The 12,500-nt window shown below is 41.7% G+C and overlaps 2 protein-coding genes across 2 annotated transcripts in view; one reads left to right on the forward strand and one right to left on the reverse strand.

Moving 5' to 3' along the window:
- The window catches only part of LOC122259193 (DNA-directed RNA polymerase II subunit RPB4), a 12,419-nt gene extending 7,690 nt beyond the window's left edge, over positions 1-4,729 (forward strand). Inside the window, exons 2-4 of the mRNA XM_043025811.2 lie at positions 2,788-2,891; positions 3,638-3,810; positions 4,264-4,729. Of these exons, the coding sequence (XP_042881745.1) occupies positions 2,788-2,891; positions 3,638-3,810; positions 4,264-4,342 (356 nt within the window). The 3' untranslated portion in view covers positions 4,343-4,729. The remainder of the gene's footprint in view (positions 1-2,787; positions 2,892-3,637; positions 3,811-4,263) is intronic.
- LOC122259194 (NADH dehydrogenase [ubiquinone] 1 alpha subcomplex assembly factor 4) overlaps positions 1-12,500 on the reverse strand; it is a 31,022-nt gene that overhangs the window by 17,340 nt on the left and 1,182 nt on the right. The window lies entirely within an intron of this gene.

The raw sequence follows: 12,500 nt of genomic DNA on the forward strand, positions 1-12,500 counted from the left end.
TAGTCTGCAAAGCACGATCACCTTATGGCACATTGCGTTGCCATCTTTTATAATAAAGGCCGAATTCTGGTGGGGAGGGAAAGGATGTCCCCGAAGTCTAGATAATTATTCCGCTCTTCCAGTTATTGGAAAACCTTCGAAGAACAAAGAAACAACGAAAACGCATCAGATTAAATTCTACCAACAGAGAAATTGCAAAGATAGCATTTCAAAGGGTGCGATGAATATATTGTGAGGGGCACTCGCAAAAGTTTTTTTTTTTTTTTTTTTTTTTTTTTAAGCCAAAGTCTGGTTGTTCTTGATTCCTTTATTGATGGATAAGGGCACGGGTGATATGTTAATGTTTACTTGGGTAGCGATGGCTTGAGGACATCACGGCGAAGGCGGGGGGGGAGGGGGGGGGAGCGGAAGGCTAGCTGCTGACCGCCCCCCGCCCTTGAGCGCTGGAGTCCGTGAGGGAGTGAGTGACGGAGTGGGTGTGAGTGAGAGTGACTGACCTCAAGTCGACCTTATATCTGACCATCCGGGTCGATATATATTCTCTGTTCCACGTTAATAAGAGACCATGCGGTATAATAATATAATGTATATATATGATAGTATAATAATGTAATGCATATATATACTAATATAATATATAATAATATAATGTATATAATGTATATAATGCAGAGACCATGCGGTAGCCATACTGCAAGCAACTTGTCTTCAAGTGGCACTCGAAGTGCATCTCACATATATAGTGTTTTTTTCTTAACATTTTTTTTATGTTAGTCTACTTTAAGTCCTTGAAGAAGAAATGCCCAATGAATACGTTCTTATTAGAATTTTGACTTTCATATTCAGAACATGGTGTTACTTTTATAGTGGGTTTCCTGTAGTAACAACAGGTTTTCAGAAGCTAAAAAAATCATATTTTTAATTAAGGCGAATGCAAGAAATGCGCTGCAATAAGATATCGTTGTCAAAATAACTGATTTTGGCCATGATATGTAGATACATATTCGATAACTTTTGACGTCGGAGAGCTTCCTTTTTTTTATTTGTTTCTGCCTCCAAATGGGGAGGTTGGCCATTTTTTGTTTAAGAAAATTGGAAGATTTATTGCAATTGTGTGATATTGTAAAATATTTGTTTATGCATAGCGTTGTTTTTTTTTTTTAAGAAACTGACATACGTTAAGACCACTTTCTGTAATTTGAAGTTCTTCTAGGTCTGAGAACAGCTTGATTTTTTAAAGTGTTGAGGCATTATGAGAAAATATTCATGCTTTCTTAATGGATGTTAGATTTAGATTTTATTTGCTTTGCGTTTTTGTTTTAATAATATCCAGTGTTACTAAACAATAGTCTATATTTGTTCGGCTTAGATAAGAATTGCACTCAACTCTGTTATCTAATTGAGTCATGAGTCGTATTGTGATATATGCGTGTCTTCAGTTGGAAATAATATAGTTGACAAACATGAAAATTGAACTGCAATAATATTTCCAATTGCAAATATTTCAACTTTTCGATTTCTTGAGTACACGTGTGTGTGTGTGTGTGTGTGTGTGTGTGTGTGTGTGTGTGTGTGTGTGTGTGTGTGTGTGTGTGTGTGTGTGTGTGTGTGTGTGTGTGTGTGTGTGTGTGTGTGTGTGTGTGTGTGTGTGTGTGTGTGTGTGTGTGTGTGTGTGTGTGTGTGTGTGTGTGTGTGTGTGTGTGTGTGTGTGTGTTTACGAGTGCAGTTCGTTAATGCTGTTGCAATGCCACATCTCATGCATGTGGCCAAAGTTGCCCCACTCTCGTGCTGTGATGTACTGACATTCCCGAAGTTGCTCATGTCACCCATTTCTTTAATGATTCCATGCCCGTCCCGCCCATTTTTTTTGGATATGGATTTTGCTATGTAATTTTCCTTAGTATTAGTTTGTGTGTGTCATACCTTGTATCTTCCTTCGTGCCACTTTCCACTTTTTTTAGTTGTTATATCAGGGTTTTTTTCTATATCAGACGTGGAGAATAAGAAGTCTGACGTCTTTCACTACAATTTGTTGCAAGGGGATTTCTTTGCTATACACTGTCTTGGTAAAACATGCTTTGCGACATAGTCTGCGAAACGTGTCACTCCCTTGGGGTTTTGTTCCTTGCAAGACCATCACCATCATATTTCAATTGGCGTATGTGAATTAGTGACTCTTTTTTGCAATCGGCTTTGCATTCTTTTAGCAATGTTGTACTTGAGGATTCTACTGGTATGCCCCTTGCATGAAAACTAAAAACTTCATGAGACTAAAACAAAACTAAAAAAAAACAAAGGCTAAAGAAGTTATGTGTGTAATCATCTGCTGACTAAAGCCTAGTGATGATGTGTGTGTATATATGGAGGCCATAAGAATAAGGAATAGACGGATTAACTGTCCTGAAACGACCGAAATTTTTTGGGTTGGGACATTTTGCAGCAATACGTTTAAGATTTCTACGAAATGACTCACGTAAGTCTAATATAGTGATCATGTATATATATATATATATATATATATATATATATATATATATATATATATATATATATATATATATATATACATACACACACATCGCTCTCTTTCTTTCTCCTCTTCTCTCTCTGTCCGACCCAAGATGTCCTTTTCCTTTTCCCAAGCCCAAGAAACGGCACTACTGGAATTAAATAATTTTCCAGCAGATATGTATAATAAAAAAACAGTTACATTTGATCGACCAGTCGTGTGCGCAACGTGTATGTTGACCACATGTTGTCCATATGATGTTTTTTTCTTCTTGTCAGAGTTTGAGAAGGCGGAGACCCTCCTGATCTCCGAGGTGCACATGCTGTTAGAGCATCGCAAACAGACGAATGAAAATGCTGAGGAAGAACAAGAACTTAATGAGGTAAGGATATTCTGTAGCTAAGATTAAACACACACGCACACAAGCACGAACACGCACATGCACACGCACGCACATACAAGCACACACACACACACACACACACACACACACACACACACACACACACACACGCACGCACACGCACACGCACACGCACACGCACACACACACACACACACGCACGCACACAAATATAGATAGATAGATTGATGGATAGATAGATATTTATATTTATATATATATTTATATTTATATTTATATTTATACATATAGCCTTGTGTTATTCTTGAAATTTAGGGCCCGTTAAGAGAGTCTTACAGAAAACCACCCTGCTGTTTTATCATTATATGAATAGAGAGAAAAAGAATGAGACTCATAGACCTATGCAGTAAACTACACATTAATATTTTAACAAGCAGATATCGTGTTTATTAACTACTCTAAGCAAATATATAGTTGGACAAGTTACAGTCTATTTTATGTAAATATTTTATGGAAATAGATAAATCAATCTGTGCATTAATCAAGTAGTTACATGCATCCATATGATTTTAATTCTTTTCATGTTCACTCTTTGATTTATTTGTACAAGATATAAATAAAGATAACTAGCGGATGGTATTCAATCTTGATGTTATTCAATCATACATTTAATCTGAATGCGACGGCGGGCCTGTTGACTTATTGATTTAGGCTTTTGATTAAATATGAAGTAGAGAACTAACATTTCATTTTCCTGTCCGCAGAGATTCATGAAGACCTTGAACTACTGCGAACGGTTCTCCAAGTTCAAGAACAGGGCCACAATCAAGGCCATCCGTGAACTTCTGAACCAGAAGAAGCTGCACAAATTTGAACTGGCGGCGCTGGCTAACCTCTGTCCTGAGACGCCAGAGGAAGCCAAGGCTCTTATTCCGAGGTGAGAGACGGTGTTATTAAGGGTCTCTTGCCTGCCTCTCTCTCTCTCTCTCTCTCTCCCCCTCCCCCCTCTCTCTCTTCTTTCTCTCCCCCCTCTCTCTCTCTCTCTCTCTCTCTCTCTCTCTCTCTCTCTCTCTCTCTCTCTCTCTCTCTCTCTGCCAGGTTGTATGTTCATGTAATATATGCTTATTTATGTATATATCGTATGCATTATATAATCCTCACTCCCCCTCTCTCCCTCTTTCTGTCTGTCAGTCTATCTATCTATCTATCTCTCCCTCTCTCTTTCCCACTTTCTCTCCTTCTCCTTCTCCCCTCCTCTCCCTCTCCCTCTCCCTCCTTCCTCTCTCTCTATGCATATTTTTGCATGATCGATTATTATTGCTCATGAGTTTATGTTGTGAAATCATTGTATATTTTTTTAGAATTGATAATTTTCTGTCTCCCTTACCAGCTTGGAGGGACGCTTCGAGGACGAGGAATTACGTGTGTTGCTGGAAGACATGGCGACGCAGAGAAGCTTCCAGTATTAGATGTGCTTTTTGTGTATAGTTTTATTTAGGGTGTTAGAGTCTCTCTAGATTTTTTTTTTCTTCTTCTTCTGAAACGTCAAGCAATATATCTTTAGGTATGGTTTATCAAATGGTAATTCTGTATTTTTGATTTGAGAATCTTCCAGGAATCTGTGGATATGTATGTATGTGTTATGATGTGTATTGTATTTTTTTTATTTTGTTTTGTTTTCATCTTGAGTTTCGATGACAGGTATTTTTTGCATTTTCTGTCCTTTCCCCAAAAAAGGCTAAGCATATATTTTACGGTGATGATCTGTGTACTGATATATAGACGTGAAATGAGCGTGTTTATGTTCCGATTTATGATGTCTATTAGCGAATGCCAATAAAAAGTAACAACTGAAATGGTGTCATTTCGTAAAGAGTCCTTTATTATTACTACAAGCAAACCATGTATGTACAATCTGCCAATATTACTCTTACCATCACTAATGTTAATAGTGATGGTAAGAGTAATATATTTTTTTTTTCTCCGAAATTTCAAAGAATACGGTATATAGGTGAGGTTAGATAGGACTATCACTTGATTCCTTTGTGACTATCAAAGACTATATGGTCTTTGTGTGACTATGAACGTCTGGAAAAATCAATGTGTAAAACATAGTGAAAAAGCGCAGTGGGCAGTGTATATAGCCAGCGTCAAGGGGTAATAATATGATACATTACTTCCACAAGACTCATGATCAAAGAAACAATCAGTCAGCTGATTTTTTTTTATGTATACCTAAAAAAATATGTATTTCATGTATTATAAAGAGTAATCATCCTTGTTTTATTAGTTAACGCCATCTTGAATAAACGCGAATTCTAAATGACTTTGTCAAATCAAAACCCCTTTGTCTGTATATGAAAGAGAAGGTCAGTAGAAGGAAAATTAAAGAGTGACTTCTCACTGTCAATAAACTTAAGATTGTTGGCCAAAAAGATGTTTTAGTAAATAGAATTGATATAGATAGTTACTTGAACAGTATTGTACTGCCTTCGAAATTCTTCTGTTTATTCCGAGCCTTTCAGTGGTTCAAGTATAAACCTTTGTTGCAGGTTGCCACTGTTGTTTCCCTCTACCTAAGAGGCTTGTCGTTCCAGTCGTCCCTTGCGGGTCGTTACAAGTAACTCTCTCCTTTTATCTATCTCTAGTTAAAATAATCAAATTCAGACAAAAAAAAGTTTTACTTGTACACATTCCCAACCCAACTACAAGCCAGTGCATTCCCGGTGCCGGTCCCAAGCCTGGGAAAATGGGGAGGGTTTGCATTGGGAATGGTATCCGGCAGTGAATTCTGGTCAAATAGTCGGTCATAAACAAAGCTTCCATACCGGGTCGGTTGTAGTTCGGGTTGACAATGGCAACCTCTGGTACTGTTGGCCAGTGGAAATTGGGCTTACTGTTGAGCCAAGGAGAGGGAAAAGGAGGGCTGAAGACAGACAGGCGAGAAAACGCCGAGAGATTAGAAGGAGTCGGAAGGTTGTGGGGAGAATTGGAACTTTAAATGTGGGAGCTATGTCTGGTGAAGAGAGAGAAAGCTTGCAGATATGATGGAGAGGAGAAAAGTGGATGTATCAAGGGGAGCAAAGCTAAGAACATAAGAAGATTTCAAGCTTTTCTGTCATGGGGTGCCCGGCAGGAGGAACGGCGTTGGTGCAAGATTGCATTTGAAGTGTGGTAGAAGTGAAGAGAGTGTCTGGCAGATTAAGGAGTGTGAAACTGGAAATAAAAGGGGCAATGATGAAAATCATAAGTGCGCAAGCTCCGCAAGTGGGCTGTCAGATAGACGAAACGGAATATTTCTAGGAGGATATTGATGAATTGATGGATGGCATCCCTAGAGAAGAAAGAGTTCTGAGCGGATATTGATGAATTGATGGATGGCATCCCAAGAGAAGAAAGCATGTTGGTTGAGGCAGATTTAAATGGACATGTAGGTCGAGGAAATGGGAGGGATGATAGGGTGATGCGGATATATGGACTTGGGGAAAGAAATGCAGAAGGGCAGAGGATAATAATTTTGACAAAAGAATGGATATGTCTGTGCTAAAGAAATACTTTAATAAGAAATTGGAGCACAGGGTGACATACAAGAATGAAGGAAGGCACATGCAGGAGGATTATATCATGTGCAAGAGGTGTAATCTGAAAGAAGTCGTAAGGCAGTGGCAGGGGGTCTGTGTGGCAACTCAACATCAACAAGGAAGAAATTGATCTCAGGACAAAAGAATAAATGGTGGAAGTTGATAAATGAGGATTGCATGAGCGAACTTTAGAGAGGAGGTAATGCAAGCAGTGTAAGAATTACCAGATGACTGGGAAACAACTGCAAGAATTGCCAGGGTGGCTGAAAGGAGGGTGCTACGGGTCTCGTCTGGTAAGGAAACTTGGTGGTAGAATGGAGAGGTAAAGAATGCATTAGGAGGAAAAGGTTGGCACAGTTAAAGTGGCATTGACAGAGACATAGCAAATAAACATGAATTTAGAGAGGAGGCACGGAGTTAAAAGGGAAGTGGCAAAATCAAGGGCTTATGTGTATGGCGAATTGTATAAGAGGTTGGATACAAAAGAAGGCGAAAAGGATTTAAACCGATTGGGATCGACCAGTGAAGGATATATAGCATGAATATCCATCGATGGTCAGAAAATATGCAAATGGCAATTTGTTGTCTGAGAAGGCGAGTGTCCTAAGAAGGCGGGAAGATTATTTTAGGGCGGTGATGAATGTGGAATATGCAAGAGAGGAAAGAATGGACGAAGCTCCAAGGGTGTATGGGGAGGTGCGTATAGTGAGGATGAAGTAAGGAATGCTTTGAAGAGGATAAAAAAATCGAAAGGAAGTGAGTCCAGTTGATAATCCAGCGATGTGGATATCCTTAGGGGGTGTAACAGTGATATTCCTAACAGGGCTGTTTAACAAAATCTTGGAGGGGGAGAGAATGCCTTAAGAGTAGAGAAGGAGTATTCTGGTGCCCATTTCTTAAGAACAAACGATAAGCATAAACTACCACGGAATACAGCTGTAAAGGCATAATCTGAAGATCGGTAAAAGAGTGGTAGAAGCTAGATTAAGGGCACAAGTAACAATTAGTGGACAGTAGTAAGGATTTATACCAGTTAGGAGTACTTCAGATGCTAAGTTTGTTGATAGAAAAGTATAGAGAAGGCCAGGTAGAGTTGCACTGTGTATTTGTGAACCTAGAGAAGGCGTATGATAGGGTGCCAAGAAATTAATTGAGGTATGACATGAGGAAGTTGAGGAAATGAGAAGAAGGTGAGTGTAGTGCAGATTATATTCGAGAACAGTCTAACAGCAGTGAGGCCTGTGGTAGGAACAACGGAATGGTTTAGAGGTGAGATTGCAACAGGGATTTTCTAAGCTCTTTTCTGTTTGCAATAAATATAGACAGAATGACTGACAGTATTAGATAGGAGTCTCCATGGTCTATCGTATTTGCCGATGACATAGTGATCTGTGGAAATACTAAAGAGGAGGTTAAAGCTAACCTAGAAAGGTGGCAACGTGCACCAGAGAGTAGGGTGCAAGTAAGTAAGTCCATTACATGTGTAAGAAGAAATAGAGGAAGGCCTAATGGGAGATTCATGGATGCAGCGAGAGAAGATATGAAGATGATACAGGGGATAGAGGATGATGGAGACCCCTAAAATGGAAGAAACCTAAAGAAAAAGAAGTCATGCACATTCCCCTTCCCACTCTCCGTTCGGTTTTCTTTTTTTCCCTCTCTCTTTGGTCTTGTATTTATGGGTTATCAAGCAGATAAGCCGAACTCCAAGAACGATGGAAAGAGGGCCGGGTCGCGGTCGCCCAAGGAATACTCTCAGATGCCATGAAGCCCAGCAGAGAGAGCATGGCATGGCATACCCAGCAACCAACACTGTGGGGACACATCGCAAAGGACAACCGAACACCCTTAAGGACACCCTTAAGGAGGCCTGCCTGCAAGGTGCCCGACCTACTAGTAGAAGCCAGGGACCGAAGAAGTCGAAGAAATGTATATGTAGAAAAGGACCGGAAACAACAAGCTGACATCCGGAGCGTGGAACGAGGACGTGCAGAATTGGACGAATCAACTAAAGAGAGACGGTCAGAGATGGTCGAGGATCTTCAAGCAGTTTCCTCTTACGGAATTCAAGGGCGTCATCAAACAGGGATTCAACATCCAGACTAAACGTGGTCGCAGACGATTAGGGGTCACTCACTCACTCACTCCTTGTCTAGTTCCCTGTTCTCCCGCGCATCTTCTCCACTCTCAGGACTTAACGCGTTGCAAACGGGAATATATATAGATTTATTTGACCAGTCTCCAGGACAGGCACTAGTGCCGCCTAGGCGTGGCACCCCAGATGGGTTTTATTTCAGAGCAAGGGAGCTTTGCTCGATGTATCGCGACACTGTTATAATTCTGGAGAAAATTTGTATTCGTGATTTTTTGTGTTTTTCTTTCTTGAGAGATCTGTCTGTATGTGCCATATGTTAGTGTTTTATCAATAATGTAGGGAACTAAAATTATAGTATGGGGTCCCTACTCTTTATGTTCTTTATGCTCAGAGTAACAGAAGTATTACTTTTATGGGAGGAAAGAAAAATGGCTTATTTTTTTCGTATGCGCGTACTTTCATAGATAAATACGAAATAAACACCAAATAATGCAGGAGCTCTGGCCTGACTACGGGCGTCATGACGTGCATGATGTTTGGGGATTTTGGATCACTGTGTTATTTTATTGGGCTCTGAGTAATGAGTGAGTGATGATGACAATTGCAGTCATAATTACCATAACTACCGTGATAATAAGCAAAATGGGCTTCAATTAGCATCCAAAACCTAGATGGCACCACTTTCTTCTGGTACCAGCAGGAGAGAGGACCTTGAGTGGCACCATCCACGGTCTCTAGCAACAAATATCTTTAAAGTGTGATGGCACTTAGCAAGTTGCCGACCCCTTGCTCTAAAGTGCCGCCATTGAAGGATGTGCAGGTAGAAGGTGACTCAAACTAATGCCCAGTGTCTACAATGTGCCCCTGTGCCAGTAGGGATGCCTTTTATTGTGGCACTCACAGTCATAAGCACAGGTTTCCTTCCTCTTCTCAACCTCTTCGTGTTATCTTCACTTTGGGTGGTTATATGTTTCGTATTTGTTCATGACAATGCAAAAACGATTTTTTTTTGTCCTCTCACAAAACGGCAATGCTTCTATCATACTGAGTACAAAGAAAATAATGAGCTAATATGGACCTTATACTACAATTTTAGTCAACCGTGATGACAAATATAAGCCTTTAAATACAATAAAACACACAAAAATTACTCTAGTTTTGCAATAAGTGACCGAAAGAGAGTGGATAAAGTCAAGGCATATTACGTTTGTTTTTCTTAGTATATCTGTCAACTTTCATTGCTCGTTTTCTTGACGATGGTTGTATTTGCTTCTTCCTGGACTTCTCGAAACATCCAGAGGAGGAATGTTTCATGGAAATCCAAATAGCAAGACAAATTTCGATGTTCTTGAATATCTTTATTATTAAATTGGCAGGACATTGTAAGAAAGAATGGAGACAGATTAAGAGCAATGAAATAAGTACAAAATGCACACAACAGTTTAGTTAGATAGCTACAAAACGAAGAGAACTGCGGGTCTATATGTGGCTTGACCCATTCCATTAGCATTTTAAGTTTGCAACCCAGGTATAGATAGTAATACGTGATCATTGCATTAGGCTAATAATGATATTGGTCACTTAAATAACCAATCATAGTCAAGTATGTAGCTTACTGATTTTTCCAATCAAAAGTACGAGAGGTAGAGACCACGGTCCCCCCCCCCTCCCCCTACCCACCATCTACCATCTTGCGTCCCTTGTAGATGTCATAATACACACACCAGTGACACTCCTTGAGGCTGCGAGTTGAATCTTCACGCAAAAGCCTATTCTGACAACATTCATCCACGCTCCAATGCCACACCTTTCCAATACTCTTTCTGTCTACAGCTTTCTTCTCTTATTCGGCGGATTTTGGAAGGTGTTTGGCTATTTTGTCGGAAAATTCGAGGCCTATCTCCCAAAGTGAGAGAGGGAGGGAGAGGGAGAGGGAGAGGGAGAGGGAGAGGGAGGGAGAGGGAGGGAGGGAGGGAGGGAGAAAGGTAGGAGGAGAAGGTGGGAGAGAGAGAGAGAGAGAAGAGAAGAGAAGAGAAGAGAAGAGAAGAGAGAGAGAAGAAAGTGAGAGAGAGAGAGAGAGAGAGAGAGAGAGAGAGAGAGAGAGAGAGAGAGAGAGAGAGAGAGAGAGAGAGAGAGAGAGAGAGAGAGAGAGAGAGAGGGGGGGGGGGGGTCTTAGGTACAAATATCACAGGGGCGTTCCATTGCGATGTGCTGGGCTCAATTAAATCGAGCTCGATTAACTTTCTTGTCTGCTTTTCAAATCTTGCTTGCGGCTATGCGGAACGCGATAAGCAGGAATGTATACTGGGCGTTCGTCATTTCTAAGAAAAAAAAAAACTAGAATATCTGTACGTCCGATGGGACGATCCTGACTGGGGAACAACTGTGGAAACTCTGAATAGTCTTTTCAATACTACATTTCCTTCGGGAATCTCGACAGGAGGGAAAACATTCGTTGCAACATTCGGGACTGCAGGTGTTGGCGAGCCAGGGGCAGGTGTGGCGATGGCGGCCGGCACAGGAACAGGTAAGTCATGCTCAACTACCGGGAGGTGCGTGACTTCGCAGTCAACCACTCTCGTGCACGCTCCAGGCAAACCGGGGTCACGTTAACGTTGATCAGACGTAACGCAAATTGACCATCCTTCGCCGTGTAAAGCGCCGGTAGGGCTACTAAACCATGAACCTACACCATCGGACACACCAATACCGTGCCATTCGTAAATGGCACGCTCACCGGCACCATACAATCCGTGAATGGTGGCAATGTGATACTCTCATTAACCATGCAAAAAGGTGCATCGGACGCGGGGGTTTGTGAAGTGCTGTGAGCCGTCGTGCTCGGACTTCGAAGAACATAATATATCAACAGGCGCTGAGGAGACTGCGTCCTCAGGTGACGGTAGCATCGGCGCGTTCAACTTCGCGGGCCGGGAATCAACCGGCGCATACATCTTTGCGGGCCGGAAATCAACATAAACATCGACAGGCGGCGGCAACGGCGCATACATCTTTGCGGGCCGGGAATCAACATAAACATCGACAGCGTTGAGGAGACTGGGTCCTCGTGTGACGGCGGCAACGGCGCATACATCTTTGCGGGCCGGAAATCAACATAAACATCGACAGGCGTGGCTGTTACGTCAGCGAGCACGCGGGGAAACCTTGAGGAGACTGCGTCCTCGTGTGACGGCGGCGACGGCGCATACATCTTTGCGGGCCGGGAATCAGCATAAACATCGACGGGCGTGGCTGGTACGGCAGCGGGCACGCGGGGAAACCTTGAGTCAACATCATGCACACTAGATGATGTGAGAACTGAGTTACAACGAAGCCATGCTTGGCTGGGAGTACAAATTCCAAGAATAACTAAAGTAACTGCAGGAACGATGCTGAAGGCATAATCAGAGTCAATAAAATCGTATACATTCTTTCCAATTACCTGTGTGTACAAGAGAGGGGCACCGCAAGAGGGCACGTCATTACGTGTCTTGACCGTAGCTAAGCAGGCAATGTATTCAAGGGATCGAATTAATCTAGTGGATGAGCATCTAAAAAATTAGTGGCAACTGAAGACTGTTCGCGTCTCTTGTACAACTCATTCTTTGTTTGCCGTACGAGGTCAGGGAATGTGCGGCACTCATACCACCTGTGACCTACGTTCTGATGATAAGGGCAGTAAGGTCTATCTCGGCAATCGCGAGCTATGTGTCCAGAGCGAAGGCATTGGTAACAGGCATCTGCAGAGGGTAACCAGGCATTCCCATCGCGACGTGGGCGTGCACCTCGGTGCTGGTGATAACCTTTACGGTTGTTATTTCGGTATGGCATACGAGCGGGAGAGTTGAACATGTCAGACACTTCGTATTTACTTGGAGAGGGCAGACTAATTATCAAGAGAAACACTATTAGAAACGCCAAACAATCTTTCTTAAATGCTGCTATGACAGT

Source organism: Penaeus japonicus, unplaced genomic scaffold (assembly GCF_977035675.1).
Source record: "Penaeus japonicus unplaced genomic scaffold, GWHDUDI00000001_assembly GWHDUDI00000033, whole genome shotgun sequence".
Lineage (NCBI taxonomy): Eukaryota > Metazoa > Arthropoda > Malacostraca > Decapoda > Penaeidae > Penaeus > Penaeus japonicus.